Source organism: Mesoplodon bidens, assembly GCF_964165515.1.
Source record: "Mesoplodon bidens genome assembly, chromosome: 2".
Lineage (NCBI taxonomy): Eukaryota > Metazoa > Chordata > Mammalia > Artiodactyla > Ziphiidae > Mesoplodon > Mesoplodon bidens.
Window position 1 is genome coordinate 118,739,726 of NC_138177.1, and position 14,419 is coordinate 118,754,144.

General features: G+C 41.1%; 1 protein-coding gene across 6 annotated transcripts in view; it reads right to left on the minus strand.

Moving 5' to 3' along the window:
* Positions 1–1,641: 1,641 nt before the first annotated feature.
* Positions 1,642–14,419, minus strand: part of AK5 (adenylate kinase 5) — a gene marked incomplete at its 5' end in the record, with an annotated part of 255,112 nt that continues 242,334 nt past the window's right edge. For 5 of the 6 annotated variants that reach the window (XM_081225214.1, XM_081225212.1, XM_081225213.1 and 2 more), the window contains one exon: positions 1,642–2,141. In XM_081225214.1, coding sequence (XP_081081340.1) covers positions 2,073–2,141 — 69 coding nt within the window. In that variant the 3' untranslated portion in view covers positions 1,642–2,072. The remainder of the gene's footprint in view (positions 2,142–14,419) is intronic. The other variant, XM_081225210.1, reaches the window with a different exon arrangement.

The following is a 14,419-nucleotide window of genomic DNA, read 5'->3' on the forward strand; positions in this document are numbered from 1 at the left end:
ATGTCTTCTACATACAGACAAGGTCTTCTTCGAGGGGCAGAGACCTCTAAGGTCCTTTCCTGCTTTAGTGACTTCAGTGATGTCATATCAAGCCATTCAAGTCAAGTCAACCTGTTTTAACAGTTCTGTAGAAGACTTGCTTTGCACCTCTAGATACTCTTCTTCCGGGCAAAGCCATTTACCCCTGCTGATCTTTTTCAAGAGGGTGGCCAACTGCAGCCATAAAAGCCATGGCTGGGCTTGTCTGCTGCCCTGCTGTCTATCAAAGCTGTGGTGGGCATGGGCTGTTGACCAATATGTGGTATGTGTTTAAAGAATGTTAATTCCTACAAAGAGTCACTTTGTGTTTTCTGGCACAACTGATAATTTTCATCCTGTAACTCTCTTTTTCTGATTTGCTCAAATACTCCTTGTCCTCCCCTGTAGAGAGTGTTACAACTCGGGGTAGTAATGAAGTATTTGACAACTGTGTGAGTTGTAGGAACATGCCCCTTTTTGTTAATAGAGGCGTAATTGTAACCAAAGAAATTTAATTTCTTCTTTAGCAAACACTGACATTTCTGTTTAAGAATGACTGCTAGAGTAAAAGGAAATACCATGTATCACGAATTACACTGGAAGTTCTTTCTGTAATAGCTCAAAACTGGCCTATGGCCAAAATTAAAACCATATGAGCATATCATAAATCTCAACTCTTACTGTGTTTGCTTCTAATTCTGTTTGGAATAAGGCTTCAAATGCTTTCCAGAATGATGTGAGTTACAAATAAATAGAAAAAGAGTTATCCTGTGTTCCATTTACTTTATTTATACATATCCATTTCAAGAAAAAAAAAAGATTTAAAAAATACAATTCTGTCCCAGAAATGGATCCTTATCTGCACAACCATTGAAGAAAAAAAATCATGCAAACGGAAACTATGGTCTTTTCTAGTGACTGAGTGGAAGATGCAGTTATTCCAGTAGAATATATAAGAAACTCTTACTTGGCAACTGATAGCACAAAAGAGAAACCCAACTTCACCGGTTTGATTTGAGGAAACACAATTTTACATACGGATAAAGGGTTTGCAAACCCCTGGAAAAGGCCTGTATGGAACAGATACAGCATTGGGATCTGTTAAACATGGTGTACTGACATGCCCTTTCCACCCAGGTCAGTTTTGTTACTATATTTCTTACTTGCTTGGTAACTAAATAGATAATCATTTAAAACCAAAGCCATAAGTTGACATTAGTCCAGTGAATGTGATAACAAACCACCGCATGCTTTTAAATTCTGTGTGGTCATTGGTTTTAACGTATAATTCCCCCAATGCACCACCAGGTATAGAAGAGACTAGGTTATTAGATAATTTATTCAATTTGTTCACTTAGCCAATACGACACTATTCCAAGTAGCCAGTATCATAGAAATGAATAGAGAAATGTTACCGGTGACTAGTCTAGATTTTGCTATCTTGGAAAAGCTATACAATTTCACATATAAAAAAGCTCATCACATTTTTTCAAATTTAATCAAATTTGTTATGAACAATGGGTGGTCTCGTCAACCCAATCTCTTCAGCTCTGAGCTGGATGAGACTTGAGGAAACAGCGTCCAGAGGAAGAGGCCCAGGCCTGCCCCCCATCTTAAGGGCCTTAATCAGGTAACAAGAGATAAATCTTCAGAAGAGGAAGGAAGATGTGATGGGGCGTTAGGGATGCTAACTCCTCCCTATCTGCGAGAGTAGAACCGAATGATCAGACTCTAGTAAGTCCTGAAGGCACAACTGACACAGATGGGCACTGCACTGCTGTTCATGTACTAATTTAGCTCAGAGGTGATAGAAAAGTGTGCTGCTGTGAGTGCAGACAGCTGTCTGACTTAGGAAGAAAAGGTTCGATAATACCAAATACACCATGCATGATTTCCAGACACCTCTTGGGTCAAGCTGGGAAGCAAACAGCAATGTCAGGATTTGGGGGTGGGGGGCATACAAAAGGTTTAAATGGAAACATACAGTGTTATGGGATGAACTTTCAATATTTTTCTCTGTCTCTACTCTCCTTAACATACATGCATTTTTGCCTTCAGAAAATAGAGTCAATAGCTGTGCAGAGTTGAAGAAAAACTTCCTCTGGCGTCCCCTCTGCATTTATCTATGTTAAAAAGGAAAGAAAGAGAAAGTTAGTCTTAAGAAATGTTTGTAAATAAGGCCACTTTTAGTAATAAAAAGATTACCCGCTTATAAGTTGCTGTGCAAAATTTTAAAACACAGGACTCCAAAATCACAGAGAAAAGAGTAGTTGTTTAAAAACTAGGTGCCTAATTAAAAAAACAAGACACGACTACACACCTATTAAAATGGGCAAAATCTAAAACACGTCATCAAATACTGGTGAGGATGTGGAGCAACAGGAACTCTCATTCTTTGCTGATGGGAATGCAAAAGGGTACAGTCACTTGGGAAAAGAGTTCGGCAGTTTCTTACAAATTAAACATTCTTAGCATATGATCCAGCAGCCTGTGCTCTGGTACTTACCCAAAGGAGTAGAAAACGTATGTCCACACAAAATGCTGCACACATGTTTATAGGAGCTTTATTCATGATTGCCAAAACTTGGAAGCAACCGAGTTGTCCTTAGGTGAGTGGATAAATAAACTGTGGTACATCCAAACAATGGGATATTATTTAGTGCTCAAAAGAAATGAGCTCTCAAGCCATGAAAAGACTTGGAGGAAACTTAAATGCATATTACTAAATGAAAGAAGCCAATCTCAAAAGGCTGCATACAATATGACATAATGGAAAAATGGCAAAACTGTGGAGACTAAAAAAGATCGAGAGCTGAGGGGAGAGAAATGAGTAGGTGGAATGCAGGATTTTTATGGTAGTGAAACTATTCTGTGTGATACTATAATGGTGGATACATGTCGCTATACATTTGTCAAAACCCATAGAACGTGCAACGCCAAGAGTGAACCCTAATGTAAACTATGGACTTTGAATGGTAATGATGTGTTGATGTAGGTTCATCAGTTATAACGAATGTGCTACTCCTGTGTGGGATATTTTTGTTCTGGGTTTTTTTTTTTTTTTTTTGGCCACACCGCGTGGCTTACAGGATCTCTGTTCCCCGACCAGGGATTGAACCCAGGCCCCCTGCAGTGAAAGCTCAGAATCCTAACCGCTAGGCCACCGGGGAACTCCATGTGGGATGTTGATAGTGGGAGAGGTTGTGTGTGTTTTGGGACACGGGGAATATGAGAACTCTACTTTGTGCTCAAGTTTGCTATGAACCTACAGCCTGTCTAACAACAACAGCAAGAGCTAGGTGCTTATTGAGGTAGATAAAGTATTGTTAAAGGTCACGGAAAGGCTTTGAGTTAGTTAAAATGAGACTTCTGAGTGTTCTGGAGTGTTTGGAGCAGGGTAGGAATAGGGCAGAGGCTGGGGGATGAGAAGGACGGGTGTGGAAAAGAAAGCAAAAGTTGAGACCTCAACTTGCAGGTGTGCTAAGTGCTAAGGGCAGAGCCCTCTTGGAGATTGTTGATACGCCAGGGCAAGGAGCCAACAACAGAGGAAGTAGGAGGGAGCTGATTTCCCGGGCATGAAGGCACCACCACCCCCTCCTCTCAACATTTCCTAACATTGTGCCAACCACTGAGATTTGTCCCACCGCACATGTAGCATCCATAGAAAGTAGAGGCCTGGTGATCCGAATGAGACTCATGGAAGGGGTGGGGTTGTAAGCTTGCTAAAATGCAGCTTTTTCATACTTCATCTCCAGAGGTTCTCATTTGGTGAGTTTCGGCTGGGCCTTCTAATCCGCGAATTTAAACAAGTTCTACAGATGATTTTGACGTGGGTCATCTCGGACCACACTTTGAGAAACTCTAGATGATTGCTTCAGTTCCTGTCTACCTTCTTTGTGCAAATGAGTTTTGATTTCACAACCCCTGGGATTCCAGAGGTAGAATGAATGCTCAAAAGGAAAAAAAAAAAAAAAAGTACACATTTAGGGACTTCCCTGGTGGTCCAGTGGGTAAGACTCCACGCTCCCAAAGCAAGGGGGCCCGGGTTCAATCCCTGGTCAGGGAACTAGATCCCACATGCCGCACCTAAGAGTTCGCATGCCACAACAAAGATCCCGTGTGCCACAACTAAGACCCGGCACAGCCAGATAAAAAAAAAAAAGTACACATTTAAATATCCTAGAAAATAGATAATAACGATGTTTGTAGAAGCATTGTTTGTAGTAGTCCCAAACTGGAAAAATTGCAAATGTCCATCAACAGTAGATGGATAAATAAATTGTGGCATAGTCATGTAATGGAATACTATAGTAATGGAAAAAACAAACAAACTACAGCTACATCCAGCAACATGGATTAATCTCACAAGGTTGAGGGAAAGAAACAAGTTGAAAAAATATGCATTCAGTACGATTCAATTTATATGAAGTTCAAAAATGAGCAAAGCTAAATTATATCAATTAGGGATCCATACACAGATGATAAAACCACAGTGAACCAGGGAAATAATTATCATACACGTCAGGATGGTGGTTACTTCCTGGGGAGAAGAAGGGAGATCTGACTGGGAGGGAGAGACATGTGGCAGAACTTCTGTGACTGCTGTTTCTTGACCTGCATGATGATTACACGGTGTTCATTTTATAATTCTTCAAATTTTACATATAACTTTTATGCATTCCTGTATGTATGCTGTATCTCACAACAAGGAAAAAAATAAAACCTAAAAACATTTTTTCAGCTTCTCCCCCTCTTCCCCATAAACGTATCATACTTGATCCTTACAGGAGGGTTAAAGAGCAACCCGCAGTTGGTTTGTCTCCCTGGCTGGCGGCTCTGCATCTGGCAGGCAGGGACTTTGTGGTTTTCTGTCCCTCATACCACCTTGCTTGTTGCTTTACCTCTTCTTCCTTTCTCTTTCAACCAACAAACATCTTCTGGCTGCCAACAATATATTACATGCTGGAGAAACCACGGTGAAATGGACATAATGGTCCTGCTCTCAAGGAGCTCACAGCTCAAGGGTAGAGACAACAGGATTTCACACTGTTGTCAGGTAAACACAGGAGCTCTGGATAAAGGGATACTTTACACAATCTTGGGAGGGCAGGAAGCTTCCTGAGGAAAGTTGTCATCGTCATCATCATTAAAAATAATACACTTTAGGGCTTCCCTGGTGGCGCACTGGTTGAGAGTCCGCCTGCCGATGCAGGGGACACGGGTTCGTGCCCCGGTCCGGAAAGATCCCACATGCCATGGAGCGGCTGGGCCTGTGAGCCATGGCCGCTGAGCCTGCGCGTCCGGAGCCTGTGCTCCGCAACGGGAGAGGCCACAACAGTGAGAGGCCCGCGTACCACAGAAAAAAAACAAAAACAAAAAACTATGGTGAAAAATAATACACTTTGCTACTAATGAAGCATAAGTGCTATTTTTTTTTTTCACTTTCACCCTTGCTTTACTTTCTCCCTTCCTTTTCTCCCCTCCCTCCTGCCCTCTCTTAATCCCGTCCATCCCTCCATCCCTGCTTTGCTCACTCCCTCACTCCCTACTGGGCTCCCTCCATCTATCACACCCTCCCTTTTCTGCTCCTCTCTCATTCCCTCTCCTCTCACTTGCTCCCTTCTTCCAACCCCTGCTCATCCTCCCCTCCTCCCTAGCACAAGTGCTTTTAAACAAACAGGTAATTCTCACAATGATCTTAGGCGACAGGTATTGTTATCCCCATTTCACAGACGATGAAACTCAGGTCCTGAAAGATGAATTAAATTTCCCAAGGTCATACAGCTAAGCAAGTGTCAGACACCTGGTTCAAACCCAGGTCTCTGACTCCAAAGTCCTTGTACTTGTTGACTACATCCTTGTATATTACATCCACCAGTTCAAAATAGCTGGATGGTTGAACTTAGTGGGAGTAGCAAGGAGTGAAGCTGGAATAATAAAAAGAGGTTGACTATAAAGAGGCTAATAGACTATTATATAAGAATAATGGGGAGTCGGGTAATGGTTTTTAAGGAATAGGTTGACATAATCAAACAGAAACATTTGTTTCCTCAGAGATTGGCTCTAGATAGGTATCTAGAAAGTATCCTCTAGATATCCAGTGATCCCACTCCTGGGCATATATTTGGAGAAAACTATAATTCGAAAAGATACAAACCCCCCAATGTTCACATCAGCATTATTTACAATACTCAAGACATGGAAGCAACCTAAGTGTCCATTGACAGATGAATGGATAAAGAAGATGTGGTACACATATACAATGGAATATTACTCAACCATTAAGAAGAGTGAAATAATGCCATTTGCAGCAACATGGATAGACCTAGAGATTATCATACTAAGTGAAGTAAGTCAGAAAGAGAAAGACAAATATCATATGATATCGCTTATATGTGGAATCTAAAAAAAATGATGCAAATGAACTTATTTACAAAACAGAAATAGACTCATAGACATAGAAAATAAATTTATGGCTACCAAAAGGGAAAGGCACAGGGGAGGGATAAATTAGGAGTTTGGGATTAAAATATACACACTACCTTATGTAAAGTAGATAACCAGGGACTTCACTGGTGGTCCAGTGGTTAAGAATCCATCTTGCAATGCAGGGAACCCCGGTTCGATCCCTGGTCGGGGAACTAAGATCCCACATGCCGTGGGGCAACTAAGCCCTCATGCTGCAACTACTGAGCCCGGGTGTCACAACTAGAGAGCCTGTGTGCCACAACTAGAGAGAAGCCCACGCACCGCAATGAAGAGCCCGCGTGCTGCAACGAAAGATCCTGTGTGCCGCAACTAAGACCCAAAGCAGCCAATAAATAAATAAATAAATATTTTTAAAAATTAAAAATATAAAATAGATAACCAACAAGGACCTACTGTATAGCACAGGGAACTATACTCAATATCTTGTAATAACCTATAATGGAAAAGAATCTAAAAAATGAATATAAATATATATGTATAACAATCACTTTGCTGTACACCTGAAACTAACACAACATCGTAAATCAACTATATTTCAATTTAAAAAAGTACCCTCATTTTCCCATTCCTTCTTCCCTTTCCTCACAGAAACAGGCTATTGTAGGAGCAGAAACACACTCTTGGAGCCCATTTTCTGACCCACTATCTGGACTTTATAGAAAGATATGGATTCTCTCTTGTAAAAGCTGGGCAACTTGGTTTCAGAAACAAGGGCTAATGAGCACAAGCATCTGAAGGGCGACACTTGATACTTTCTGACGTCTGAGACTGGGAGGCAGAAGGCTTTGCAGCGGGATCTTGTCAATCAGGCCAAGGCTGATGTTTGGGGGAAGCTGCAAGCTGGGCTGAAGGAGTGAGTCATGCCCCGGAGCTTTAGCTGGGCCATCTCCTGCTTCTATTTCCATCCAAAACCTCCCTCTTCATTTTGCTTTGTGGCTTAAATCCAGGCCTTTATTTATTTAATTAAATAAAAGAAAGCTGCTCATTGCCATCCAGAGTCACGTGCTGTGGTGTGTGCCTCTGTGGAGCCCACAGACATGAGGAGGTTTCAAGACAGAATCAAATAATCAAACTTTTCTAGATGGAAAAAGCAGCCTTTGACTTGGGTGAGTGGGAAATATATGAAGTTAATCTGATACCCTCATTAGGCCCAAGAAGCAGAATTCTGAGAACAAAAATTGAGAGGCAATGAGATAACATCTTTTTTCTTATAGAAGCTCTGTGTGTGTGGTGGGGGAGGTATAGACTGGATTTTTATGGAGCAAAAGAGAGCCCAACTGAACTGAGTGGGATCAAAGCCCTCTGTCTACTCTCCAGATTTCTCCTTCAGTTCTTCAGAGATGACCTGATCATTTCCTGAATCTCATCTAATTCCCACATGGGGAGTATTTTAAGAGAACAACAAGTGGCTTTTATATTTTCATATATAACTGTGGAACTCATAGGAAATGGAAAAGAACCAACTTCCTAAGTGCTTTCTAAGCTATAGGAACTATTCTCGGTGCTTACAACTTTAGCAAATTTAAATGAGCTCACAAGGTGCTAGTGTTTAGTCCTTGATGAACAGATAAGAATCCTGTGTAATTAGCATACTAATTGTACAGTGTGAAGAGAACTTCCTCAGCAATTGTGCAAACTCGAAAATAAGATGTCCTCCCACATACGGTAAGTTTTCACCCCGTAATCAATGTGATAATATTAACTTACAGCAACCCTCTTTTCCCATGGAGAGTAAAAGTAAGCTTTGTGATCTTTTCCCAAAGGATCTCCAATTCTGAATCAGCAGAGTCAGAATATATGAGGTTTTAATATATTTAATTTAATTGAAAACCAGGTGAGTGGATTTGCTTCTGACTTGAAGAATTTATCACTTTTGGTCTGAGACTTATAAAATCCTGCAGTAAGTGATACCCTGATCAATATACAAAAGATTTTTTTAAATAAAAAAACTAAAGGCAAGTGAACAGGAAATATGATTAAATTTCTGAGGTTTCACCTGATTTCTGGAAGGAAAAGTAGAGCAGTCAGAGATAGTATTTCTGCCCAGCCATCAGCAGAACAGATTGCAAATTAGGAAAGTAGTTACACCACCTTGGGAATTGCACGTTTTGTCTACTCCTTAGTTCTATGAATTTATGAACCGTAAAACAGTTGGCTGGGGCATATACCCTGAGAAAACCATAATTCAAAAAGAGTCATGTAGGGCTTCCCTGGTGACGCAGTGGTTGAGAGTTCGCCTGCCGATGCAGGGGACATGGGTTCGTGCCCTGGTCCGGGAGGATCCCACATGCCGCGGAGTGGCTGGGCCCGTGAGCCATGGCCGCTGAGCCTGCGCGTCCGGAGCCTGTGTTCCGCAACGGGAGAGGCCACAACATTGAGAGGCCCGCGTACCAGAAAAAAAAAAATAAAATAAAAAAGTCATGTACCACAATGTTCATTGCAGCTCTATTTACAATAGCCAGGACATGGAAGCAACCTAAGTATCCATAGACAGATGAATGGATAAAGAAGATGTGGCACATATATACAATGGAATATTTCTTAGCCATAAAAAGAAATGAAATTGAGTTATTTGTAGTGAGATGGATGGACATAGAGACTGTCATACAAAGTGAAGTAAGTCAGAAAGAGAAAAACAAATACTGTATGCTAACACATATATATGGAATCTAAAAAAAGAAAAAAAGGTTCCGAAGAACCTAGGGGCAGGACAGGAATAAAGACGCAGACATAGAGAATGGACTTGAGGACACGGGGAGGGGGAAGTGTAAGCTGGGACGAAGTGAGAGAGTGGCATGGACATATATACTTTACCAAATATAAAATAGCTAGTGGGAAGCAGCTGCATAGCACAGGGAGCTCAGCTCGGTACTTTGTGACCACCTAGAAGGGTGGGACAGGGAGGGTGGGAGGGAGATGCAAGAGGGAAGAGCTATGGGAACATATGTATATGTATAGCTGATTCACTTTGTTATAAAGCAGAAACTAACACACCATTGTGAAGCAATTATACTCTAATAAGGATGTTAAAAAAGAAAAAACAGTTGGCTGGTTCAAACACTGCCCAGATGGGGTGTTTTTCCTGAATTTTCCCACACTGTCAAAACATTGCTTGAGTTTCATTGGCGCCATGGGGCTCCTGGGAAAAAAACCAAGCTGCTATTGAGTGTTTTATGATGATTGTGTGGGTGTTGGCCACCTTTTTCCTCTTCTAACCCTGTCCTCTGTTCAACCAGACAGAGCCTTACATCACAGGGATCCCTCACAGCCAGAGCAGAGCGTGGTGCCCAGCCATGGCCAAGCCCTTCACATGCAGCACTTGTGCACGTCTCTGGACAATCATTAGATGTGCTTTTCCAAAGTCGGGGTCATGGAAAAGGCTGCCCCTGGGGAGTCGTCCATTTCAGAGATCTGGTCAGGCCACACATTCCTCCTCACTCTCAAGGCCTTAGAAAGAAGGAGGACTACGTACACCTTTACTTTAGAGAGCTTTAAGGACAAGCTTTAGCAAAAATACAAGGATGATTCATAATCTGCACATTAATGATGGTTCTATACACAGGACTTCCCAAAGTACCAGCAGTTTGTCCATTTAAAATGTTACCTGCTGCTCCCTTTCCTTCTTTCTCTTCCTCTCAATTCTGTCTGTAGTTTAAATTTGACTAACAGATCTTCTCACAGACATGAAAAAACAAAAAAACCAAAAAACTGTCCTTTCTTAAAGTGACTTTTCTAAAACAGATCTGATCAGCCATGTCCCTGCTTGAAATTAGTGGTTCCCTTCATTACTTGCAGTACTTAGTTCAAACTTTCTAGAAGAGGCTAGAACTATCCAGGATACAGTAAACACTAGCCACAGGTGGCTACTGAACACTTGAAATGTGGCTAGTATAAATGAGGAATTAAGTTTTTGATATTCTATAATTAAAGTGAATCTAACTTTTAAAACTAATATTTGACTCAATTATTGGAACATTAAAAAATATATTTGAACAAGTTGGGTATGTGAAATCTACCTTTTCAACTGGAAATTTTATGACATACAAATACCATTGTAGTATTTCTGATGAAAATTTAGAGTCTGAATTGAGATATGCTTAAATACCAGATTTTGAAGACATAGATTGAAAAAAGAATATAAAACCATCACATTAATGATTTTTTATATTGATTACATGTTAAAATGATAACATTTAGGCTATATTAGGTTAAAAATTAATCTCACTTGTTTCTTTTTACATTTTTTTGGTTAATGCGACTGCTAGGAAATTGTAAATTACCTATTTGGCCCAGATTATATCCCTGTTGGACAATGCTGATCTAGAATATTTATTGTATGAAGGAGGAATGAAGCCTCTACTTTGCTTTTTAGTCAAGTCTTCCCCTCACTTTAATCCATCTGTGCACACTACGTCCTGTGCTAGCACTACTGGTCTCCTTCTCATGTCAGAGCCTTGGTCTGCTCCCTTCCATCTGGCTCGAACTTCTGCTCATCCTTTAGGACCCAGCTCAAATGTCTGCTTCTTTCTGAAGCTGTTACCTACCTTTCCAGACCCAAGCTTTTTTGCTCCCAAAGACCTGGAGCATTCTGTAAATCCTATTACTATTGATACATTTACAACCTTGCTGTGGGTGCAGAGTTTCATCTGTCTCTTTTCCTCTCTGAATACCCAGCACTAACCACCCAGCATTTGGATGTTGGAGATGCCCCATAAATGTCTTCGGACTATATCAAGGACCTTAGATGGAACAGCACCAGTTCTCTGCTGGTAGAATCCGTGGCAGTGACTACCGCAGAGTTTCTGAGTTAGGGTGGACCCCAGTGAAAGGACTGCCCTGAGCTGGATAAAAGCAAAACCTAAACCCGCCGTATGATGAGAGCAACCACAGAGGAAGACAATCAGGAATGTGTACAGAAGAGAACAAAAGTCTGGTGTTCTCTTCTGCCTGCTGTCCTGGGAGGAGACAAGGCTGCAGTGAGCACAGCTCAGTTCAACAGGACCACAGGGGTGCAAAGAATACTGTATCAAACCAAAAGCTCTTTGCAGGAATCTAGTGAAGCCCTGACAATCAGGAATGGAGTGGGGTGGAGAGAAGAGTATTTCAAACAGACTCATAAGGAATGGATTTCTTAAGTCTCTCAGAGACAGATGGAAGATTTATGCCTCATTTGTCAAGCGGGAGGATAGAACCTCAGGACTCCTCTAGATCACTCTCTCCTTCATGTACCTTCCTTCCTCCTGGGCCAGCAGGCAGGAGGGAGAGTTTTCTCCAAATCCAGGTTGCTAGTAGCACTCAACCAGGGCAGGTCCAGATTGAATTAAGGAAAGCTTCAGACTCAGAACTGAGAAGTAAACTCAGCTGAGGTGGGGCATTGATCGAAGAGGCCAGGCATCCAGGGAATCCCAAAGTTTTTCTACATGTTGAAGAACTCGTCTCAGGACAACAAGGAGAGAAAGGGAAGTGAAAATTAATGGGTTAAAAAAACCCTCTACTTAGGCTCTGAATAGACATTTTTCCAAAAAAGACATACAGTTGGCCAACAGACACATGAAAAGATGCTCAATGTCACTGATCATCAGGGAAATGTAAATCAAAATCACAGTGAGATATCACCTCACACCTGTCAGAATGGCCATCATCAAAAAGACCACAAATAACAAGTGCTGACGAGGGTGTGGAGAAAAGGGAACCCTTGTGCACTGTTGGTGGGAATGTAAATCACTGCACACACTGTGGAAAACAATATGGATGTTCCTCAAAAAATTAAAAACAGAACTACCTCGTGATCCAACAATTCCACTTCTGAGTATTTACCCTAAGAAAACAAAAACACTAATTTGAAAACATATATGCATCATTATTCACGATAGCCAAGATATGGAAGCAACCTTAATGTCCACCAGTAGATGAATGGATAAAGAAGATGTGGTGCATAAACAATGGAATACTACTCAGCCATAAAAAGAATGAACTCTTGCCATCTGTGACAACATAGATGGATCTAGAGGATATTATGCTAAGTGAAATAAGTCAAGACAGAGAAAGACAAATACTGCATAATCTCATTTATATGTGGAATCTAAGAAACAAAACAAACAAACAAAACAAAATAAAAACAGACTCATAGGGGCTTCCCTGGTGGTGCAGTTCTTGGGAGTCTGCCTGCTAATGCAGGGGATGCGGGTTCGAGTCCTGGTCTGGGAGGATCCCACATGCCGCGGAGCAACTAAGCCCGTGAGCCACAACTACTGAGCCTGCGTGTCTGGAGCCTGTGCTCCACAACAGGAAAGGCCGCGAGTGAGAGGCCCGCGCACCGCGATGAAGAGTGGCCCCCGCTTGCCACACCTAGAGAAAGCCCTCGCACAGAAACGAAGACCCAACACAGCAAAAATAAATAAATTAATTAATAAACTCCTACCCCCAACATCTTCTTTAAAAAAAATAAAATAAAATAAATAAAACAGACTCATAGACACAGAGAGAAAATGGGAGGTTGTCAGAAGGGAGGGGAAGGGAGGTTCGGGAGGTTGGCCCAAATTGGTGAAGGAGTTTAAGAGGTACACACTTCCAGTTATAAAATAGATAAGTCATGGAGATGTGATATACAGCCTAAGGAATGTGGTCAACAATACTGTAGTAACTTGGTAAGGGAACAGATGGTTACTAGATTCATTATGGTGATCATTTTGTAATGTATTTGAATTTCAAATCACTATGTTGTACACCTGAAACTAATGTTATATTGTGGCTACTAGAAAATTTAAAATTACACATATGGCTCACATTTAATTTCCATTGGATGGCACTGGGGTAGAAGGAAGAGAGTTATGTGTTCTTGAGAAAAACAAGGAACAGTGGTACATAAAAAATACAGCAAACGTTCTTGAGTTAAAAAAAAACTGTCATGCCATTGAAAATCACTGAAAAGCAGATCTATATCTGGACTCCAGTTTTAAATTACACGGAAAAACATTAAAATTTTTTCTTTAAAGATACTAGTTGGAAAAAGTTTACTTCCAAATTTGTTTTTGCCTTTCTTCCAGCACACTAAATGCTTCAAAACAATGGGGCAATGTTTACTGACTTGCCATAGAGAAATATTGTGACCTAAATTTTATATACAGTGAAACGGTTATTTGTGTAACAAACCACCATAGTGACATTCTCAGGTATTCGTAGAGAGATTGAACTAAAAATTAGGTCAAGAGTTATTTTAGCCAATTGAAAGAAGAATTTGAGTACAGAGAATTCAAGGTATAAAAGTAATCTGAGTTTTTCCTTGCCTTGTGCTAGACTCCTATCTTAGGAATGCACTTGGCTAAGGGCTATCAAGTGGATTTTGCATCCAAGGGGTAAAATTTGATTCGATGCTGCCTTCTGCTTCCACTCCTTTCATGGAAGTTGCAGCAACTACATTTCTCATTCTTTATCCCTCAGTTCACAGGAAGTCTCCTGCCAGGTTGGATGACTACCCAGAACAATAAATGGGTACAGCTGTATTTTGGGACTTACTAAAAATGGCTAAGCTATTTATGAAGTTGGGACACTGCAGCAGAAGAACTGTTGAACGAATAATTTATTTTCTCCTTTACAATAGCCAAGTTGCCAAGGAACTGGATTTTCTGCATCTGTTGAATGCATGTTTAATGAGTCATTGGCCTCTCTTTTTATGTGTTAAATTGATTAAGACTAATAAATAACCCAGGGATGGATATCATCTGTTACCAGGACCACTTCCTCTATGGCCTGGGGGTATTTCTGGGCTTATGATGCCATGAGCAAAAAGTACATTAAAAAATCAAGAGGGCCTCCCTGGTGGCGCAGTGGTTAAGAATCCACCTGCCAATGCAGGGGACACGGGTTCGAGCCCTGGTTCAGGAAGATCCCACATGCCGCGGAGCAACTAAGC